The 22,579-nt window shown below is 31.4% G+C and overlaps 3 protein-coding genes across 3 annotated transcripts; 1 reads left to right on the forward strand and 2 right to left on the reverse strand.

Moving 5' to 3' along the window:
• Nucleotides 1-1,432: 1,432 nt before the first annotated feature.
• LOC115699141 (ADP-ribosylation factor GTPase-activating protein AGD4) lies at nucleotides 1,433-14,096 on the reverse strand. The gene is made up of 19 exons (XM_030626388.2): nucleotides 13,894-14,096; nucleotides 13,352-13,428; nucleotides 12,398-12,498; nucleotides 11,823-11,893; nucleotides 11,033-11,095; nucleotides 10,471-10,515; nucleotides 9,344-9,409; nucleotides 8,402-8,449; nucleotides 8,203-8,298; nucleotides 8,068-8,109; nucleotides 7,263-7,478; nucleotides 6,722-6,853; nucleotides 5,366-5,584; nucleotides 5,110-5,196; nucleotides 4,737-5,012; nucleotides 3,410-3,531; nucleotides 2,756-2,846; nucleotides 1,988-2,454; nucleotides 1,433-1,816 (listed from the first exon to the last, which is right to left on the reverse strand). Exons 1-19 carry the CDS (start codon nucleotides 13,939-13,941, stop codon nucleotides 1,702-1,704), a joined length of 2,382 nt encoding a protein of 793 aa, XP_030482248.1. The 5' UTR covers nucleotides 13,942-14,096; the 3' UTR covers nucleotides 1,433-1,701.
• A 3,270-nt stretch (nucleotides 14,097-17,366) lies between these two features.
• Nucleotides 17,367-18,086, forward strand: LOC115699894 (agamous-like MADS-box protein AGL29). The gene has a single exon (XM_030627437.2). It carries the CDS (start codon nucleotides 17,367-17,369, stop codon nucleotides 18,084-18,086), a length of 720 nt encoding a protein of 239 aa, XP_030483297.2.
• A 724-nt stretch (nucleotides 18,087-18,810) lies between these two features.
• Nucleotides 18,811-22,301, reverse strand: LOC115700556 (probable serine/threonine-protein kinase PBL15). The gene is made up of 5 exons (XM_030628126.2): nucleotides 21,292-22,301; nucleotides 20,583-20,718; nucleotides 20,051-20,187; nucleotides 19,820-19,943; nucleotides 18,811-19,500 (listed from the first exon to the last, which is right to left on the reverse strand). Exons 1-5 carry the CDS (start codon nucleotides 21,769-21,771, stop codon nucleotides 19,043-19,045), a joined length of 1,335 nt encoding a protein of 444 aa, XP_030483986.1. The 5' UTR covers nucleotides 21,772-22,301; the 3' UTR covers nucleotides 18,811-19,042.
• Between the last annotated feature and the right edge of the window lie 278 nt (nucleotides 22,302-22,579).

Raw genomic sequence — 22,579 nt, forward strand, 5'->3', positions numbered from 1 at the left:
TTTTCATAATATTATTAAATTAATATTATTATTATTTTCTACACTATTAAAATAATAATTTTTTCATATATACAATACACATAAATAAATAAATTATTTATACATTATTAAAGTAAGTTTAGAGAATACATTATTCATGCTCTATAGCAAGTTGTATTGGTTTGAATATATCTCTATTATACATATATAATTTAAAGGAGTTGATTGAAGCACTTTGTTTTTCTCACATTTAGTAAAAAAAAATTAGAAAATCCCTACTTTAAAGAAATTGTTGTGAGTGTCCTATTATATCGAATTCTATTTATTTTACTATAATAAAGATTATAGAAAAAATGGTTAATTAATTACAAGACACTATTTTTTTGGTGAGATAAGTAGAAAATTATTTTTTTTTATTACACATTAACTAAATATAATTTTAAAATAATTTAAATTGATAAATACCCTCTTTTATAATTAAAGTACCAAATATAATCTCACATAATTTATTAAAATTAAAGTGTTTAACGTACATAATAAAAATATAATTTATAAAACTGAGTATAAATTAAAGAGTTATAAAATAAAAGTAAAAATTAAAATAAAAAATAAAAAATAAGTATACAATTTATAATAGTGTTAGATTTAGTGTCCATATAATAATGCTTCATATAATTAGGTTTTTTTTTGCTTTTTTGAAAGTGGAGGAAGAAAGGAAAGGTGTGTATTTACTTTTTAGTCAAAAGGCACGACCACGAGTTTACTTCCAACTTTCATCTTTTCTATTTATTTATTTTCCTGCCGTTTTATAACGGATTTATTGTCTTTTTCCATTTCTCATTTCATTAACAAAAGTGGTATATACAAGAATATTGATTGATTAAATCAATATTTTTTCTTTTTGAAATAATGAGTCCATTTACAATTTTAAGATGTTGAATGTCAATATTAAAATAATAGTACATTTATGAAAAGAAAAATTAAAATAAAATAACAGATGCTATTACCAAGCAAACCTTTCAATAAAAAAACCTTAGAAAATGATTCAGCAAAAAATAAAAAAGAACTTTAATATTTTGAAAAAATCACAATATTAACCAAAGTGAAATGTTAGAAGGTACATATATTATCTAGCACCCTTGTAACTTGTAAAATGTAATATCACTATTGGTATGTTTAAATATCGAGTTCTACTTAAAATTTAATAAAAATTATAAAAAACAACTAACTATTTTATAAGACGCTAATGATGTTAAGCACTTTAGAGCATTTTTATGGGACACCAAAATACCTAGGACTACTACGGAGTGACGTCTTATAATTTGTTAATAGCTTTTTATAATCTTTATTTATTTTATAAATAAAGATATTAAAGATCGACTAAAGTTAGCTAATTGTTCAACCAAATAATATCCTTAGCTACTTTTCAAAAAAAAAAAAAAACATCCTTAGCTAAATCAAGTAAACTGTTTATTTCATTGCAATTGAAATTATAAATATTCATGAAAACATCAAATTAAATTATTGTAAGCTTTACAACAACCAAAAAAAAAATGAAAGAAAAACACACATTGAATTTCAGGTAAATATAGATTACAATATCCCAATTTTTCTGACTCAAATTTAAATAGAAAATAAGAGGGAATTTCTGGTTGTCACTTGTCGGTATTAGTGTAAGGCAAGGATAACTGAAAGTAGACAAAAGTCAAGAGACTTGAGTGTTCATCCACATTCAGCAAGCAGTATAAATAATTGTTCATCTGTTATAGCTCCCATCTCCATTGCTCTTTCTAGGGAACTTAGGCCACCGCCATCTTTGATCGATGGTCGGGCTCCTCTGCATAAGTATTATGTCAGTATATTCTATTACTAAAGCATCAATTCATGCAAAACAGAAGTGAGACTTTAGTTTTTCTCTTCTTTTCTTTAATCATATTCTATTAAATGTCATGGGAAAAAGCAATGAAAAGTACAATATTTTTCCCACTGACAAGAGGAAGATTATTACCTTTTAAGGAGAAACTTTGCCAAAGAATTTTTCCCACTGGCCACGCAGTGATGCAAAGGAGTTCTTCCGTGGAAGTCCCGCAGATTTATGTTGGCACCAAATTGCAATAATAATTCAATCATAAGCAGATTCTCACAATGGCAGGCCAAATGCAATAGTGAACAACCTTGAAGACAGTTCCCTGGCTCGTTGGAGTCCTTCATTCTATCACAGGTTCCTGGATCAACGTGTTTCTTTTTAGTTGTCTTACCTCCTAACTCGGTTTCTTGTGCACCGACATGGTGATGTAAATCAACAGGAAACACATCATCAAATGTAGTATTTGTGATATTCATGTCTGACATCACAATGAGTCTGTAGACTTCTTTTAAGTTATTACTCTTAACTGATTCCCAGATTCTTGAGGCACGAGCAGCAGGCATTTCAGCAACGGATTCATCTCTAATCACCATTAATTTCTCTACATACTGGGACAAGTAATTCTTCATGTTAACCATCTCAGTCAGATATATTAATTTAATATCTACATACGAAGTCCAGTTATTTGCTAGACTCATGGCATTTTTTAAAAAAAGAAGGCTACAATGCATGTATATAGATATATATATTTTTTAAATTAACTTGTGTCATTTCTTATCAAATTAAACAATATCCAATGACAGAGCAGAAGTGTTATTTATCTTTTGCACAAAGCAACATCAAATATGCCACAAATAAAAGTGTAATTTTTATCATAGGGTTGAGGAAAATAATTAATCAATGTTCTACCTTAGCTTGAATAAATTTTTCCTTCAGGTGAAAGGCATCCTTGGGGCATGGTTTTGAAATGGATGTGATCAGAGCATTTGAGTCATCCGTTCTGGCATCAGTTTTTCACATTCATCAAGAATCAAGATAAATTATAAAAATAATATTTCCTAATAAACATTTTTTTGCTGAATATTTATTACTAGGAAATATATTTGTTTAAGACGTGTGCAGGAATAACATAAATATATTTGTATAAACTGTAAAGAGGTGTCACTATATTTATTATTCACATAAGCTAGAGAGTATTGTATAAATTTCCACTAGGGAAAAAAGGGGTGTCAAAATATAAACCAGCCAAGAATTAGACTGGAAAAAATTGATACTACTAGAGATTTAACAAAGAAAACCAGAAATAGGAATGTGTAAGTGTCCTAAGATGATAAAAGCCCTACTAAGGCAAGTTTCATACTAGAATTCAATTTTTAACTTCAAATATGGTTACATTACATTCAAATATAAATTCGAACCGGTCATATAATAAATCAGTCTATTCTTAAGCTAAATCCACCGCACAAATTATTTACTTATAATGTGAAACAAACCATGAAATGTTTGAAGCTTATCATCCAATAAATGAAGACATAATTAAAACTAAGTCTTCTGACTACTTACTGTGCATTCTCAAGCTGGAGCAATCCCTCCCATATAGAGTTGCAATAAGTGTTACCCAAGTTGCGAAATAAATCCAAGATAGTAGGTTCCCAAACCTTGACGTCTAGTTTTAGAGATCTCACCTGCAGTGAATTGGACATAATGTTCCTCTAACTGTTAGCTATCAAACTTCTTTTTATTCCAATGATGCCTTAAGTCAATGAAGGACTTCAACACACACACACACACTGGTTATTGCCCTAAATAGCTTAAAACTGTAAATCTATGTAATGCTAATTGAAAATAACAGAGCCAAATGTTCTAGCGTTTTTAATACTAGCTCGCAAATGAAATAAAGACTGACTTGACACGACATGACATGTACTATTTTCAGGCTTCTACATGATGGTATCCAGGTCAATCTTGATTAAAAGGATTTGTGTAGTTATGAGTTATGTAAAACCCTTAATAAGGCCATATATTTCATACAGAATTTATTTCCAGATCCAGTATCAGATGAGTGTTTTTAGCCACCACAGGTACTGCACTCAATACTTACGAAATCAATTTTAGGCTTTTATCTTATATTTCTCACTTTTTAAAAAGAAAAGAAAGAAACAGAATGATTATATAAAAAGTAATGACAACCATAATAGACTGCATCAAGAATCCCCAGACTAAAAACAAAAACAGCAGGAATATCACCCTTATAATACAAACACAAACCCCAAACCAATTATAACAAAAGCTCCAATCTTTTAATCCTATATTTCGAAAGACACATTGGATTAAATACAATCAAGGTGTTGATAGGAAGTCCTCTGCCACTGCTAAGATTACGGTCCTTAGAGTACTTCCTCAATATCCCACTGCTGCTATCCTTCCTGAAATCTAGACTATCCTAACTGAAATTGACAAATTTGCAGCCCAGTACGTGAAAAAGGACAGCATACAACTAAAGGCTAAATTTTTTGTTTAGATCTGCCTTATACGTAGTCAATAGATTTTCAAAACCTCATAGGAATGAAAAAAGTAAAAAAGACTGAATTTGAAAGACTACAGCATATATTAAGCAAGCTTGATTTACACAATGGTTCATTCAGCAGAATTGTTAAAACTTCTGATGAAAAAACTTGTGAGCTCCAGAAAAATAAACAACCTCCCAATCCAAATATTTTAAAATTACAAAGTCAGGAGGTGACACAATTAAAATCCCACAGTTAAATTATATGGTAGTCGTGAAATTTTTACCAATATTTTTTAGGTTAATAAGATGCTGAAAATTAAGACAAATAAGTTCTGGATTCAATCTATTTTCATACAAACTGAAAAGTATTTTCTTTCATACCTTTGAAATATGAACTCCGAAATTTCGGTGAACGCCAGAGCACTCAATGCATAATAATACACCAAGATTAAGAGAAGCCCAGTCAGGCTCAGGAGCACTGCACTCTGCACAAAGATCATTTCCAGGGACTGCTCTAAGAATACTAGAGACGCACTCTATTCTGTTTGAGTTTATGTCATCCTCCAAGTTTTGATGGCCTCCTAATGTTTGAACATCACATGAAGCACCACGAGCTGATGACTTATTATTCTCAAGAATTGTGGCAACATGTCTCGGCTGCAGAAGATCCTCACTAGTCAATATTGTATGGCTTGCAACACATCTTAATAATAAGTCATGCAAGAAAGGGAAAATAGTTTTTAAGGAGTACAACCTGGTCAAAAATCTGTGAATTCAAAAGAGACGAAATAGCTCCTGTTATTTTGTTTATCCAGTCCATTCTATCTGCATCATTTTCAGCCTGGGCAAATGAGAAGAAAGAAAAACTTAAGTCAGGAGCTCAACCTCTCAGACCTACAGCCTATTGATACATAGTTGTCCTCATATGTCACTACTGCCTTAAATTTAGTTAGTCATGTACACAATTTGTCAGAAACAAACAAAAAGAAGCCAATAACCAGCAAACTTACCTGTAATGTGTAAGTTTTCACGGGAGATATTATTCTAAAGCAAAGACGTAGATCTGAATCATCTGCATCTATCTTTATTGTTGAGGTACGTAGATCAACTGTACGACAGCCCAGAACATCTTCATTGAGTGAGGCTGCTCTGTTGTGCTTTGAGCGGAATCTACCAAACATACCGCTGGTAGGTTCAGCTGAACGAGTATAATGGTGTGAATGGGAGCCCTATGATAGTGCAGATCAAGGGATAAGAAGGATCAGGAGTCTGCTACAACAAGTCAGCAATAATAATTCAAAATTAACTTGCATTTCAAATAGTTTGTTAAAACTGACAGACAGATAATATGATATCGGAATTTAGACGAAGAAAAGGAAAATTTATGTTGTAAGTACCTAACTAGTACTCATGAGTCATGATATAGGATAAGACCCTAAAGATTGAAATATTGGAAACATAATAGAATGTATGGCAGCTAATCCTAACAAGGAACAAGTGCCCAATAATAGAAAAAGGTACAAATACTAGTGAGCAAGATGCCCCTTGAATGGTTACTAAAATGAAGCCCAATCCCTTCGAAATTCTGCAAACAAAAACTTTTGATATCTTTTGCATAAATATCTACAACCCATAAAGCAACCTAAAATTTTCATCCCAAAGGTAAACATACATTTGGCATGAGATGGTTGACTATTGAATAAGATAAGTTGTTTAAGGTAACAAGTGCATTAAAGTTAGAACCTGTAAATGAACCAACAAATAGGAGTTATTAGTAAGTTGAAAAGGTTAAAGACAGACATTTTGTCATAATGGTGAAAAATCTGTTTATCTTGTGGCTTGGAAGGAGGTTTGTCGTTCTAAATCCAAAGGAGATTTGGGCACTAGGAACTTGCCTTTATGATTTTGAGTAATTATGAAGATTCGTCAAGAAAAGTATGCTTTGTGGAACACTGTGATTTGGAGTAAATATTGGGTGAACATGTGAGATTTGAATAATCAGAACTTTTCATCCCCTGTTTTCCTAAGTTTTTCTAGTATTTAATAATAGTTTATATTTCTGATATCAAGTAATAGTTTTGTTTCTTATAAAACAAAATCAACATAAACAAAATGCTTCTTTTCGAACTTGGAGGGATTAAGAGAAAAATGGCCAACAAAGGCATACCAAGAAATCTGTGTGCAACAACCGAAAAATGGCCAACAAAGGCATACGCAAGTATGTTGACTTTGACTTGCAGTGAGCTATCAACTACAGTCTACAGCAGCATATTCTTCTAGACATGGAACTTTTTCTAGCCTCAATAGTAATTGCTAAAATCAAGACAAAATTGGTAGAAACTATAAATTTTTGTAGTACAACATACCAAAGGTTTTGTACCCTTAATTCTGTAATAAAATAGAGTTCCTTGACTGTTAAGTACAAAGAATCTCCTCTTCCAGTCTCCCCTTAGACTAGAGGAACGCTTCAACAGATAGCCTTGCTTTATCGTCAGGACCTAATAGAATTGAAAAAATAGATTATGCAATGACAATTCTAACAAAATTATACTTTTATTTATTTATAAGAAATAAAAACTTTCTAGTTGTATGAATAATCGAAAGAGGAAAAATTAAAAGAAAAAAAAAATGATAAGGTAAACAAAAATACAACCTAAAAATAAAAGTAAAGAAACGAACGAAAGAAATTAAGTCCTACTAAACAGTATTTCTCTGGCCCAGTAATATCTAATCTGGTCTTTTATTCATAGAATCAGAGCTCAATGATACAATATTTATGAGACTATCAAGTGAAGAATAATTGATTGAATATTTCATATTTTACTAAAAAAATCTCTTTGTAAAAAACATGTAGAACTGAAGTAGTACTACAGACGTGAGAAGAAACTCCTAAACCAATAAACTTACCTCCCCATTTGCGTTGGACGGCACAACTGCCTCTATACTTTTGTAAGAGTCCATGCCAATAACACGAATGCCATCAAGAGGTGTGGAAGGTTCTATGTTACTGGATGCTCGTAAAGTGTCCAGCTCAGCTTGTGTCCTGAATTCCTGAATTCTTTTGGCAAGTTTATCTTGTTCCACTTTTGCCTGTTCTTTAGATTGTTGCGCATATGTCAATACCTGATTTCAGGAAAAGTAAAAACCATTTTAATTGGAACTGGGTTTAGTAAGCCAAAGTTTATAACCTACCCAAATGATAACAATAAAAACATATTCAAGCAAGCAGAGTAGTTCTTCCTGGAAAAGGCAGACAGTTACTTGGACTAATTACATTTAAGTATTCAATAATGAAACAAAAACTGTTAGAATGTGAGAGAGTTTATGGAGGCATGGAAGAAAAATGCTGGCAAAAGTAAATGCTGAAGAGAAGAATGTCAATTGCATGAAGAAGTTCATGCTAGGACAAGACAGTACAAAATTTATTTTTTGGCCTTCTAATCGCAATGATTGACTAACTATGCAAGACAGTGCAAAGGTGACATGCACGAGTGACCTTCTCCCAAATATATTGAGAGTCCTCGCTTATGGCAGAGGGAGGCCGTGGTTACAAACACCGACAAATTACTGAACAAACTTTGTACAAAAACAGAAACGAAAACTATTTACAGCACAGTCACATGTAGACTATTATTCCTTATTTTACAGTAATAGCAGTAGCTGATGGGAAATTTATTTATTTACTGGGTGGAACAGTTAATTGAAAGTATACCTGATGAATATATGGTTCCATTTGGCTCAATAAGTCATAACCCTGAAGCACATAAAAATTTATCTTCAGTTTGAAATGAAAAATTTGCTCACATTTAACGAACGGAGGTTACAATTAATAAGTACACAAACGAACCAGCTTAAAATATCTAAGGTGGGCATCCATAATTGCACTAACAGATTCCAAGAATTCGTATTTCTTCTTCGCTTCAATATTCATTAATGAATTTACCTGCAGTCCTTAAAATCACTGAGAGTAAATTACAACTTACAAATAGAAAGATGTACTGAAAGCTAACAGGCAAAGAATAGACACGCAAATGAATAAGACATACTAGATTGAAGCGGCTTTTCTCAAATTCTGATTTGGAATTTTCTAGATCCTGTCACAAAGAACGGATGGTGAGGTTGTCAAATAGCAACAAGACATCTTGACAAAATCATCTAGTGAAAATGTACCTGTGTTTTTATAGATAGCAAGAGATAAGAGATATACTATGCTTACAACTTAAATCTGAGATAATTCGTTTTCCCTACTTCTTGGTAATAAAAAAGCTCTACAAAATTACAGAGTACATAATGAAATATATTCGTTGATGTGATTCTTTTTATGTTATAAGTGGAAGTACATGAATGTCACTCCAAGATATTAAAACTTATGCCAAAAATTTAACCAAAAAAAAATGAAAAATGAGGAGCAATGGAGCTTATATGAAAGCAATTGCAGCAAGTAATTTGCTGTAATTTGAAATAACCAAGAAAGAACTTTCTGTTGAAAAACAGACACCAAAGTGATTCTACAACTTCATTCCTGGTAGAGTTTTAGAATTGTGAGGGATTGTTTCCTAGAAATCTTGTAGTTTCCTTATTGTATTGTCTCTAATTTCTCAATTGTTTTTCCCTTTTCTCATAAGAGTTGTCTGTATACTTTCTAAACTTTTTCTGGAATGGTACTTTCTCCCCATGTTCTCAATATGATATCATCAGAGATGTTTGTTCTGTGATACTAGAATCTGATTTTCTTTCCTTCTTTTTATTTTTTGTTAGAACACAAGTTAGACTAGCCAAGTGGTGAAACCAAGAACATCAGCATGAAAACAACAGCTAGCTTAGAATATCAGCATGGAAACAAAAGCTTCATAACATCAAATTTTTTTTTTTTTTTTGCAATGATCTTAACACCAAATATTAATGACATTCTATGTATACAAAAGATACTAATGAAATATTATACCAAAAAGTCTGGTATACAACATTTACAACATTTACTCGTATACCTCCTCTAGTTCAGCAACAACATCATCCCGAGTGTTCTTCTTTAATGATACAAACCTTTCTCGTGCCTGACAACAGATAAAAAAACTACTTAGCTTTGAAAAACAATTGAAAGCAATCATACAAGATATCAATCAGGAAGAAATATGCATTCAACTGTATATGAGCATAAAGAGCAATATCGACCATATAACACTTCAAAAGAGCTATATCCTCTTTTTTTTTTCATTTTTAATGAAATAACATAGGTTTCGCCATGAGAGCGAGAGTGGGAAGCAGGGAGAAGAAAGAACAATCATACAAGATATCAATCAGGAAGAAACATACATTCAACTGTATGAGCATAAAGAGCAATATCGACCATATAACACTTTAAAAGAGCTATATCCTCCTCTCTTTTTTTCCATTTTTAATGAAATAACATAGGTTTTTCCATGAGAGAGAGAATGGGAAGAAGGGAGAAGAAAGAACATCAAGAGGCCTAAAAGTACCAAGTACATTAATTGGTCAGAAGCCAAAAACTATATCTGAACTGCCTGACTCAACACTTTGCCCTTCTTATTTTTGCAAATGGTAAATGTCCTGCCCCTTTCTAATTACTAAACGGGTGTTGATATTGCCAGTAGCTGAATCTAATAGATGTTTTCATCACAAGTTATTGACTAAATATTAGATTTTACAAGATGGTTTCTGTCATTTTTAAAAATAGAAAATAACACCAAAGAAGTGCTGATGTAACCCGCTGGTACACACTCAGAAAATATAGAGAAAAAGCAGTAGAAAGAACAAACAGAGAGACAAAAGAAATAGGTTCTGAATTGATATTGCAGATAAAAGAGAATTACAGTGACAAGGACCTTAGGCATTTGAGAGGCCTAGATTCTCCATGATGCAGAGAGAGAAATACTCTTATACCCTCCTCTACTAATCCTGGGGTCTAACATGTGCAGGGGTAACTAACAGTGACATCTCTCAACATGCAAATGACACAATAAATTCCCATGTACTCATATTTTACAGTCATTGTCATTATACTTTACAGACATTGTCATCATACTTCCCTGCGTATTACAATCTAAGAGCAAGTTAACTAGTGGGGAAAGTTTTATTACCATATAAGTTCAAGTACCTGGTCATAAACATGTATAGATTTATCAAAGCGTCGTCGGGATTCCTACAAAATTAAGCAATGAGCGCATGAGGAGATAAAAATCAAAAGAAGAGAAAGCAAAATATCCTTCTAAGAAACAGGACTGAAGAAAGTAGGATCATTTAACAGTAAGCCTTCCAAAAATAAACTTCAAATAATATAATAAATTGTGAATAACAAGCTTAAGCTATTGGCTATTTTAAATAACTTGTCTAATACTAAGAAAAGAACAAAAAGAACTCGCCATTATTCTTCTTCCAGCTTCATAAAAACCATGCTTAAATGTTAAGAGTATTCACCAAACATTCATTTACTTTATTCTAAAAAAAATTCAACAATTCCAAACGAAAACTCAAGTAGCAAAAGTTGTTTTGAAATCCTACAAAGTGCATCTGAAGATTGAAAACCAATTACTTTTATAAACATTTTTTCACAAAATATTTCTTTGTCTAGCAGAAAACATTACAACGAAAACTGTAAAGATAATCGCTAATTTCTTAGTAGCAAAAATCATTGTCGAGAGAAGAAATAATAAATATACCTTTGCTTCTTGCAGATCTACTGTCATAAAATTCGTCAAACGGTCGATTAAAACATGCTCAACCTGTAACACAACATTTTTGACAGAACAATTTAAATATTTCAATCGAAATTCAGATAATTAGGAGAGTTCCACTCTCTTCTGTGGCACACAATGACTTCCATTTTACTCAATCGAAATTCAGATAATTAGGAGAGTTCCACTCTCTTCTGTGGCACACAATGACTTCCATTTTACTTTAAGGATGTGGAGAAATGCATTTGAATCCACAAATGATTATTGTGTTGGCTTAGCATTCAAATTTCCATTGACTTGCTCAATAAATTAAAAGGATAAAGCAAGCCATTATGCACATCAACAAAAGAAAAATAAAATTCCTCACCAAATGAGAGAAAAATGGTAAAATAAAGAAATGAAAGGTCTCCAACTAAACTAAATAAAAGCCATATTAAAATATACATATATATATATATTAATATCTTTGAAATTCTTGTCAAAAAATAAAAGAAGATTACTGCACTTGAAAGATGAAAGTCACTTTGCTTAATTTAAAGGATGTCTTAGTTTCCTCTTTTTTTTTCTTTTTTTTTTATTAGAGGACATCTAATTCTCAATTTCTTTGGTTCAAGACTTTTTAATTCTCTTTCCACAATAAATATATTTTTTTCCTATTCTATAAAATAATACTGTCATTGTGATCCTATATTAAACAAAAAGTGCAAAAGCAAGCCCTTTAGCGTTTATGTATATTTTCTTGGATCATTTTCATTACTTATGACTTAGGACTCACTTGAGAACGAAGAAGCTCTTTGTAAGTAGCAAGCTCATGAAATGCAGAAATGAATTTGGACATCACAGGACCTGAAACAAATAAACGACATAAATTTCATTACACATCCTCGGACTCAAATATTGTAAGCTTACAAAATAGACTAATTATTTATATGTTATCAAACTATTATTACAACAAGTACCTGGCTTTTTAAATAGTAAGCAACAACTTTGCCGCCAGCACGAAACATTGATAAGACGGATATGATTCAAATGTAAAAATTTGCTCACTTTAATACAAGTTAACTTTTCAATGTATTAGAACGTATTATGATGACTACTGAGAGCGACCGCTAAAATAAAATTGTGTTGAAAACTCAGCTCTCTACCCTCCCTTGTAGAATTTGTATAGGTTGATTACATGACATGCACATAGGCAATGTAGATTAAGTTTTTTTAGTGTTGCGTGTTTAGTAGGCAGCTTTATGTTTGATCAAAAGTGTATTCTCTTCCTATAAGAAGCAGCATATTTACCCTAAGTGATAATTTTAAAAAAAGAAATAAATCTGGAGCATAAATTTAGTTAAAAGCAACCTCCTATAGATACGCTGACAGGATCATCAGTTCCTCCTCCAAATGCTTCCAGAGACTCAGCAAACACAGTATCACCATTGTATGCTTCTCCAAGAGCTGCCCTGTAAAAAGGCAATAACAAGAGTTATAAATCTGGGTCTGCACTGTCTTGAAATTTCAACCACTAAATAAATTTCTTTGGAGGGAAAATTTAAAAGGTAGAGAAAATAGTATGCCATACATTCTTACCCACCTAAGTTCTAGGTAATAATGTTTTTTCCTTTCCGTATTGGTAATGTTATATTTTGAAAGAAATAATAGAATTTTCTTAAGATGAAGAGAGGGGGATATAAAGTTGTTCCAGGAAACAGCAAATATTGAGTAGCATTATGGCTTTTTGGTAAGAGTTGAAGGAAATTTTGTTTTTGTTATCTTAAATGAGTGGGGGAATGTTGTGGTAATTATGAGGAAACCCTGTCTTCTTATTGAAGTACTATTTTCTCTATATAATAAAATCATCTGTTTCTTTAGCTGCTGCATAAAAAAAATTAAAAAAATAGTATACTGTGTTCCTCTGACAATAAATCATAAAGAAAAGAAATGCTTAAGACTTCAATTAAAATCATCAAAAGTTTAATGTATTTAAGTCAGGGTACTTTAGATATTCTGTAGACAGATCAAATGTAATGCTACTTAGTAAAAGACCTTATTGTTATAATTTTAGTTTATTTTAACTACCTATTTGAGGAGTCGACATAAGGTTATTGAAAATAATTCCCATTAAAGATTATTGAAACCTAAGCCTGTACATTTTCTCCAATATTTCTATTTCTACGCTTCAACTCCTTGAAAGAGTATAAACTTCACCCTTTCTACTTTCTGTTTCGCAAAAACAAAGCCATTTAAAAATCCAAACCAAAAAAAGTTCGATTTTATTCATTGGAATTTGTCTGAAAGTAATATCCAAACACTTACATAAACTTCTTACAGCCTTTAAATAATTTCTGGCAGCGATCTTTCAACTCATCAGCTGACTGCTCTATAGAACAAACCTGTCAAAAAAAACAATTGGATCATCATTTCATTTATCAGTTTCCACAAACACCACTCAAGTAACTCTACAGGTTCCACTGATAACTGTGTTGCAGAGCCTTGAAATCTCAACAACTCAACACACTACACAGGATGTATAAATCTTGTATCAAATAACACTAATTAGAAAAATTCAGAATGAAAATTAATGTTCTTGTTTGATACATTATCTCAAATGTGGATTGCCTATGCTTCATTACCTAAACTGAATTCATTAACATATTATACATACAAATCACAGTCCAATGATTCAAACAACAAGAATTTCAATGCTCATCCAAAAAAAATAAAAAAACAATAGTTTCATTTTATCGAATAAAATCATATAAATGCATTGAAATCCGCTCAGTGAAGCTCAGGATACGAAGAAAAAGATATGGCAACGAAATCCAGTGGAGATTAACGATGAATGGGATAGTAATTACCTGATTCTGAAACATAGGGGAATCGTCGAGCCTGATAAAGGCCGCCATTGTTGGGTTTCTCTCAAAAACTCAAATCCAACAATATTTTTGCTTTTTGAGATCCAGTGAGAAAGAGAGTCGGAACATAAATAAATAAAAGAGGAAAGCAAAACAAAAGATTTGGAGGTGGACAGGGGTAAAATGATAATTTCCCTTGTAATTTTGAGTAAATGACAGAAATGAAAGTCGTCTAACTATTAGCTGATGATGAGAAAGGGAGGAAAGAAAATGACGAAATTGCCCTCAGGATGTGATGTCTCAACAGCTCTGCCACGTCGATATAGATGATGGCAACTCATGTCACTCTAAAATAAACTTAGCCTGTCACATATATCTTCACACTTTCATGAAGTAATTATAAATCATTTTTTTTTTAATTCGTAATTATAAATCATTTTTTTTTTTGAAATTTAAGACATATTTATTGACACTTTCAATTGTGAAAAATATAAATTTCATCAGAGAGAAAAAAAATGTTATACAGTGAAAATTGTGAGTGGTGTGTAGTAATTTTTCTTTACTGTCGGAACAAAATTTTACAGATGTAACAAAAAGGTGAATCAGATGGTTTTCATTTCTAAGAGTAAGATAATTTTGAGCTCTTTTTGGTAGTGTTTGGCAGTTTTGGTACACAAGAAATAAATTGAAACAGATCCTAATCCTAAAGGACACTAGGTGTTTAGTACTTTTGTTATTGGTCTAATTAAGTATCGGATCCTATTTAATTTAATATAATAATTTCTAAAAAAAAATTGTTAGCTAATCGCAAAATGATATGTCTAGAAGTGCTAAGCACTACTGGTGCCCAATAGTAATGTTCTTAAAAAAACAACTTATCAACATCAAAGAAAAGCCATAATGATATTAATGGTTTAACTAAGGGTGCATTTGAAAGTTGCTATATAATTACAAGATAGTGTAATTATTAAAGTGGTAATTACACAGTCTAGTAATTACGTTATATTTTAAAATACAAAATATGTTTGGGTATGAAGTGGTAATTAAATATGGGTAAATACTATTTTGAACTCGTAATTTGCAAAAATTACAAATTGGATCCTCTATTTTGTTAAATGAGAAAATGGACTTATCTTAAAAAATAAGGTTTAGAGATACAAGTGGCAAACTTGAACGACCAATGGTGTCAAGTTGTGTTGCTCACAAAATAGAAAAAAAAAAAATTGAGAGTTTACAGTAGTCAGGGGGTCCGATGATGGTGGTATGATTTCAGGAACTAAGACGGTGGGTCGATTGTGATTCGTATGAGGGTACTCTGATCAGGCTAAGTGGTGATGCAATTCCGATGATTGTAATCGCAAAAGGTGAGAAGCCATTTGGAGATTTAGGTTTCCTTTTGAATGATTTTAGAGCCAGTTTGGCACAACTATGAGAAAAGTAATTGTAGTTGTGCGGTAAAAAAAACAGCTATAGCCGAACTGTGAAAAATAATTTAACTGAGTGTTTGATAAATTATAAACTTTAAACTGCTGTGAGTTATTAAGATTTTATTATAATTATTATAATATTATAATCTATTTCATTATAATCACAAATATATAAAAATTTTATTTATTTTATATATTTTTTTCTTTCAAAAAATATTTTATTTTTTGTAATATATTGTAAATAAATCAATATATTTTTAGTACAAAATAATTTAGTATAAAGTCTTTTAATTATAACAGCTTTCTTTAAAAATTGAGTTATATCAACTTTAACCTTTAGACGTAACTTCTCCATAAATTTTTTTATAAGCTGTTTTTTAATTGTTTGACAAACAATTTTTTATCACCAACTTTTTTTAAAAGCAACTTTTAACTTTTTTTCTCAAATCTATACTGTTGTGCTAAATAGGTTCTTAGTAATATTTTAGTTGTTATTTAAGTTTATTGTATTTTAATTTAATTATAAAATTAACTAAGAACTAACAAGTATTGATTTTTTTTTTTTTTGAAATGTCACAATTTATTTATTTACTAATTATAAGTTTATTACATTTGGAAATAAACATACCGTTGGTTTTTATTGTTATTTGAAAAAGAGAATTTTTAAACCAATATGTAGTTGCCAAGTGTACAATAATTAATTATTACATGCTTTGAACATGGGTATACGATCTTCTATTAAGATCCCTTCATTTAATTAGTACTGAGTAATATAGTAAGTCACATTAAATATGGGTATACCAATAATAAAATATTAAAAGCAAAAGCCCTAGTTTTTACTATTTAGCCCAAACGAGAATCCTAGGATTAGGAAATAAGAATATATTATATGTCAGACTCATAAATTGAATTTTAATTAATTAAGGAAACTATAAAGAAAAAAACCCAAAAAACTTGGTCATGAAGAAAAAGTTCAAATTTGAAATATTTTAGCATAAATATATGAAGGCCACCACTCTGATCATTACTATTCTGCTTTAATTTCCCTCGAGTTTTTGCTGGGTTCCCTTCTTCTTCTTCTTCTTCTTTTTTTTTCATACACCACACCAGTTCTTGTAATGGACAACTCAATCAATCAATCCGACACTATAGTATGTTTACACTTTAATTCCTTTCATTCATTCGTTTTGATTAAGTAGATGATAAAGTGTCATATTTTATAGGAATGTGATGTTTGATTTCAATGATCAACATTTTATGTTTTATGAATTAATTTTCATACAATTGGGGTTCTTTTTTTGGGGTTGTAACTGGGTTTTGATTTCTTTGTACTTGTACAGGTTGAGGCAGCCTCTGCTGTAGTCCCACTCTCCAAGTCTGGCCAAAAACGTATTTTTCTTTTTCATTAATTCATCCTTTAGTTTTTCATGAATATGATTTAGCTCAAAAATTCTAGTTAGACCATCTTTAATGGAGGTATAAATAAGTGGTGAAAAATTAAAATATAGTTATGTTATATTAAGTATAAAAAAGTAATTTTGTGGTAAATTTACACTAAATTTTTAGCTTTGTGCTCTAATGCATAATTACAAGATTTTGATGTAAAATTTAATATCTAATTAATGTTTTTTTAAAAAAAAAAATTAATAATTTTATAATTAATTTTATTATTATTTTAATATGTAAAAAAATAAAAAAAATAATATAAATTTTTCATAATTTAATGTTATAGTTAAATATATTAATAAAATAATAATATAAATGTAAATGAAAAAGTAATGCATTTATTTTACATTATGTTAAATGTTGTGCTAAATTTGATACAAAATTTATTATGTACCAAATTTACATCACTTTTTACACACCATTGAAGCACATTTTTTGTGTTAAACAAGCTATATACCACTTATTTATATCTCCATTGGACATACTCTAATAATGTACTGTTTAGAGAAGTTGTGAACAAATGCTTTATTCATTTGTATCTCTTTAGCTTTGTAGTTAATATGTTTTCTTCTCCCACTAACATTTAAGCTCCAAACAGGTACTATGTGTAAGAGAAAGAGAAGTTTGGAAGAAGAGGGAGAACAACAACAACAAAAACCAGGACAGTGCTCCAATGTGTTTGTCAGTTTCTCAAAGAGACGTACAGGGCTTTTCCATAAGGCAAGTGAATTATGTGTCAAGTTCGGCGCTCAAATCGCCATTGTCATCTTATCACCAACAGACAATCCTTATGCTTTCGGTCACACTTCAGTGGATGAAGTTCTTCAACACTACCTTCATCAAACTACAATCATTCCCCGTTGCCTCACTGATGAACACAAACACCAAAACCAGAGAATTGAAGGTCTCAAGTACAGCCGAAAGCAAGAGCGGAAACTAGAGAGTATGGATGAGGAAAGTAAGGTGGTGATGGGACTCAAGCATTGGATTGAGAATGAGGTTGAAGCTGATTGTAAGACTAGTACTGATGTGGAAGAGTTGGAGTTTTTGAAGCAAAAATATTTGGTATTGCTTGACCAAATTAATCAGAGAATATTGGGGTCTGTGGAAAAAGGAAAAGAAGAAGATATTGTTAGTATTGACAGCAATTCTTTCAGTACTGATGAAGTGTTTACTAGTATTGATAGCACTCCTTTCAGCACTGAAGAAGGGTACTTTGACTTTGATACCACTCATTTCAGCACTGAAGAAGAGTACTTTGACTTTGATACCACTCATTTTGAGGAAGAGTTTGGTATTTCCTTAGCTGATTTATGGTCTTGAGTCTTGAGATAGAGAGAGTTTTTGGGTTAACAACACTTATTAATATTAACTCTTGTTTTGATAGAATAGTTATTAACCAATATAAGCTAGGTAGTATACATATGAAATCGGGATATTCATTGTTTGGAAAGTGTAGAGGAGAATGTTACTAATGCAGTAACATAATTTGAGTTATAAATAAATATATAATATTCATTTTAATTTCATTAAATTTAAAGATTTTTGTCTAATTTTATTAATTTATTAATTATCCGTGTACTAAATTATACTTCTCCGATTTTGATATCTACCAAATCATGCCACAAAAGTTCTTAAATTTAACAATTTCAATAATTCAGAAGGAATTTTTAACTGCTTTAAAAGTACAAGAGGCATGATTTAGTACAAGTTAAAATTCGTGGACGAAAATTCTAATTAGCTATAGTTTTATTTTGAAATTGTAACTCCAAATTTATTGCCTTTAATTTTTGAAGCATTGTAATTTTTTTTTGTTTGAACAAAGGGTAAACCATGCATGCATGCATGAAATTAAATGCACATGTGCTATTAAATGCATGCATGAAATTAAGTACTATAATGTAAGGTACATGAGATTTAAATTTGCTTTAAGAATGTATCACCATTTGCAAAATGATTTAATAATTGAAACACTTCTTTCGAGATCATCACTTGAGATCACAATAGCCCTTGTGCATTAATTTTAGAACAAAATTTTAGATGAGTGTACTTCAAGCATCCAATAATTTGCATTATAACATTTTATTTTAAACACAAAAATAGAGGTTTCATGTATGTAAGTACGGGCATATATACAATATACATTGGTAACTTAAAAAAGACATTATAAGCCACCGGCTGCCTCAAACTTGCCACTTCCAAAATACTTACTATGCTACTTACAATTGAAATTGCTTTGACTGGGTCAAGACTGAACAAGAGAGAGCTTTCTTTTCTGCTCATGTTTTCTGTGTTGGATTAAAAATTGGAGAAGATTTCCTGAAATTCCCACCTCTAAACTCCATCTTAACTTTTGTGGAGCCTCCAGTTCTGGCGGACTTGGAGGACGACACCGCAACCGGCCAATGACCACAAGTGACAGCCATGTCCTTGAGATGTTGAAGACTTTCAAGAGTTTCAATAATGATTGGCATCTTAGGCCTGTCTTTTGGGTTCAAACTAATGCAATGCAATCCCAATAAGGCCATTTCCTTCGCTCCTTTCACAGAATATTGGCCTTGAAGTCTTGGGTCTATAACATACCGCAGCCTCCTTGAACTAGTCAAGTATGGTTTTACCCAATCCACAAGGTTTTGCTCACCTTTTGGCCTTGATTTTTCCATTGCTCTACGACCTGTTAGCAGCTCTAGCAGCACCACTCCAAAGCTATATATGTCACTTTTGGTTGTCAAGTGTCCTGTAAATTCATCCAATATTACAATTTTTGTTGTGAATTTTCGGTATCTTATATATTGATTATCACTGCTCCCTTGTTCCAACATCTTTCTTCTATCAACTAACCAAAATCACTAGTTTTTGACTGATATATGAAGTTTGTTATTATGCACAATACAATCAGACTCATTAGATGCATCCTCAAAATACAATTTTGTGTGATGATATTTTTAATTCAATTTCTAGAAGTGAAAATCTTGTCCAAACAATATTTTGATTTTCAGTCTTCAATAAACTTAAAATTCCATTTAAGTACATGCCAGATTCTATAGCAGTGTTACCTGTTGAGACGTATTCGGGTGCCGCATATCCATAGGTACCCATGACCCTTGTCGTGACATGTGTTTCTGATCCTTCAGGTCCCATCTTTGCAAGTCCAAAATCTGATAATTTTGCTGTGAAATCCTGTTAAAAAGAGTTTACCAGCAACATCACAATCAAACTCAAATTATGTACAAAGTTAGAGTTTCAAAATTTAATAACAGGAAAAGAAATATATACGCGCATATTACAGAGTCTAGTAAGACATTTGAAGTTTTGAAATCGCGATATATGACAGGGTTTTCAGCTCCATGCAAGAAAGCAAGACCTTTGGCTGCTCCAATTGCAATTCTTAACCTTGTTCCCCATGGTAATGACACTGACAGTCCTGAAATCACAACAAAAGAAAATATGTATTTTTTTAATAGTGTTTGTAACCCCACAGACACATATATGATATCTATATCTATACTAGTATTGATTTTGATTAGGAAATTTACAATGATATAACATTTTCTTTATCTGTCTTGTTTACCATGTCTTGGGGCTTCATCAACTAGTCCCACTATGTTGGTGAATTACAGCCTATACCATAGCAATACTAAAAATAATATTGTGGCCACTACCATATAGGCATATATAAACCATATTATTACTACATGAAAATTCACTTAATATATCAACTTGAGATATAAGAAAACTGAATACTAGCTCATTCTAATTTATAGATATTGAAAGTTTATATTAGAAATAAGTAGAAAGAGGGAAAAAATGTAAACTGACTTTTGAACAAGTGATTCTCTAAGCTTCCACGGGGCATGAATTCATAAACCAGTAACCTTTCTTCATCTTCACAGCAATATCCAATTAGCTTCACTAAATTTACGTGCCTTAGTTGCCCCAGAAATATCACTTCTGCCTGCATCCATTATTAATTAATACATTAGAACTTGATGATCTCTGATTAAATTTCTTAACAAATTAATGGTTTCAAATCAAGGAAACTATTAACGATTATGTTGTTTCATATATAGTTTAACTTTGCTTTCAAAAAAAATATATATATATAGTTTAACTTTAGTAGTACTTTTTAGTGTAAAATTGTGTAAGACTTATTTAGATAATAAAATTAAAAGAAGAAAATATATGAAATCTTAGTATAAAACTAAAAATAAATATTCATTAATTTTTTTTAAAAAAAAAATATATATAATAATAAAATAAAATAAATATTAAGAAGAATTTATTTTATTTAGGTGTAAATATAATGACCATATATTAATTATTATTAATTATATAAAGAAGAATAAAAAAGAAAGAAAATAAATTTAGACAGTGATGACTTGGAAGAAAAAAATTTAACAGGCAATAGATACTATTCAATTCATGTATTTGTGTAAAAATATATAAATAAATAAACAGTTATGTAATTTAAATAATTTTATGTTAAAATATACATTTTTTTCCAATTAAAATAAAATAAATAACTTACAAGCCATTCCCGGTGACCTTGAAGACCTTCAATGTCGAGAAGCTTAACAGCCACCGGTTGAGGCTTCAAACCCTGCCTCAGATTCTCATCCACATAACCCTTATGCACAGTCCCAAACCCACCTTCTCCCAACAAATAATTACTCGAGAAGTTCTGAGTTATACCTCGCAACTCACTCAATTGAAAATCGTACAACTCAGCCCCAAAATTAAGCGCCAAGTCTTCGTTAATACGCGTCGACGACGACCGACTCAAATCCGAGAACGAAATTCTCCGAAACGACGGAATCGGACCAATATTCTTCGACGAAAGCTCAGTCGATCTCGAAGTTCGGCACAAGCTAAGCTTCCTGAGAATCGTTTTATCCTCAGCGGAACAACAGCTCGTGGCAAAGGCCGGCCGCCACGGCTGCTTGGAGCTCTTGTCGCGGGGGGTGGTTGCCGCGGAAGAAGAATTCACATTCGAATTAGGTGAGGTCATGGCTGAAATAGAATTAGGGTTAGGGTTTGGGGATGTTTAGGAGGGAAGTTGAATTTCCTCTTCTTATGTAAAATTGAAAAGGGGTTGTGAATTTGTGAGTATGTTGTTCATAGGGTTCGTGTTCTTGTTCTTCAACTGCTCCACTACTATAAACAGCCATGGCTACCGGTTCCATGGATTGGGTTTCTTCACCTGCTCTCTCTAACTACTCAACTAGTATTGGATATTTTTCTGTTTCGAGTCTTATTCAATGTAATCTTCTTCCTTAATAAAAGTGAGTTTGTCTTTATTGTTGGTTTATCTACAAATATAGTCTTATAATATTTGTGCCGTTGATTAATATTTGATCGGACGGTTGATATGGGGTCGAATTACATCACTTCACCTAATCCGTACGACACCATTGCTGAATGCTGCTGAGGCTAGTTTCTCCATTTTTAGTTACGACTCTTGTTTGTCTTACTATTGTCGTGTGTGTACTCTCAAATAATTTAGGGTTTTTTCCTATTTTAGGTTAAAATTAGTTAAAATAAACATTTATACCATCTTAAGAAAAAATAAACATTTATACTTTTACTAATTACAAAAATAATATTTATAAAGTTTCTTTATTACAAAAATACAATAGAGAGATAAATACCAAGTAGAAAATGAGAGAGTGAGATACACATGTGAATAGAATAGGAGAGTGAGACTCACACCCGAGTGGGGAGAGTAAAGTTTTTTACTGACGCGCGTCAGAACTACAACGTCAGAATGTGGCAGTGACTCTGCGGCTGCCACATGGCAGTTTGGACGAAGTGAGTTT

This window comes from Cannabis sativa, chromosome 8, assembly GCF_029168945.1.
Source record: "Cannabis sativa cultivar Pink pepper isolate KNU-18-1 chromosome 8, ASM2916894v1, whole genome shotgun sequence".
Classification (NCBI taxonomy): domain Eukaryota; kingdom Viridiplantae; phylum Streptophyta; class Magnoliopsida; order Rosales; family Cannabaceae; genus Cannabis; species Cannabis sativa.

Bases quoted from the DNA above. Each gene is read 5' to 3' on its own strand.
- LOC115699141 (XM_030626388.2), bottom strand. From the start codon at position 13,941: ATGGCGGCCTTTATCAGGCTCGACGATTCCCCTATGTTTCAGAATCAG. The intron at 10,516-11,032 runs GTATATTTATTA...TTAATTTTGTAG, and splicing joins TAGATCTGCAAGAAGCAAAG to GAATCCCGACGACGCTTTGA. The intron at 9,410-10,470 runs GTACTTGAACTT...ATCTGTTGTCAG, and splicing joins CTATACATGTTTATGACCAG to GCACGAGAAAGGTTTGTATC.
- LOC115699894 (XM_030627437.2), top strand. From the start codon at position 17,367: ATGTGTAAGAGAAAGAGAAGTTTGGAAGAAGAGGGAGAACAACAACAA.
- LOC115700556 (XM_030628126.2), bottom strand. From the start codon at position 21,771: ATGACCTCACCTAATTCGAATGTGAATTCTTCTTCCGCGGCAACCACC. The intron at 20,188-20,582 runs GTCAGTTTACAT...TTGTGATTTCAG, and splicing joins AGAGAATCACTTGTTCAAAA to GACTGTCAGTGTCATTACCA. The intron at 19,501-19,819 runs GTAACACTGCTA...ATGAATTTACAG, and splicing joins ACCCGAATACGTCTCAACAG to GACACTTGACAACCAAAAGT.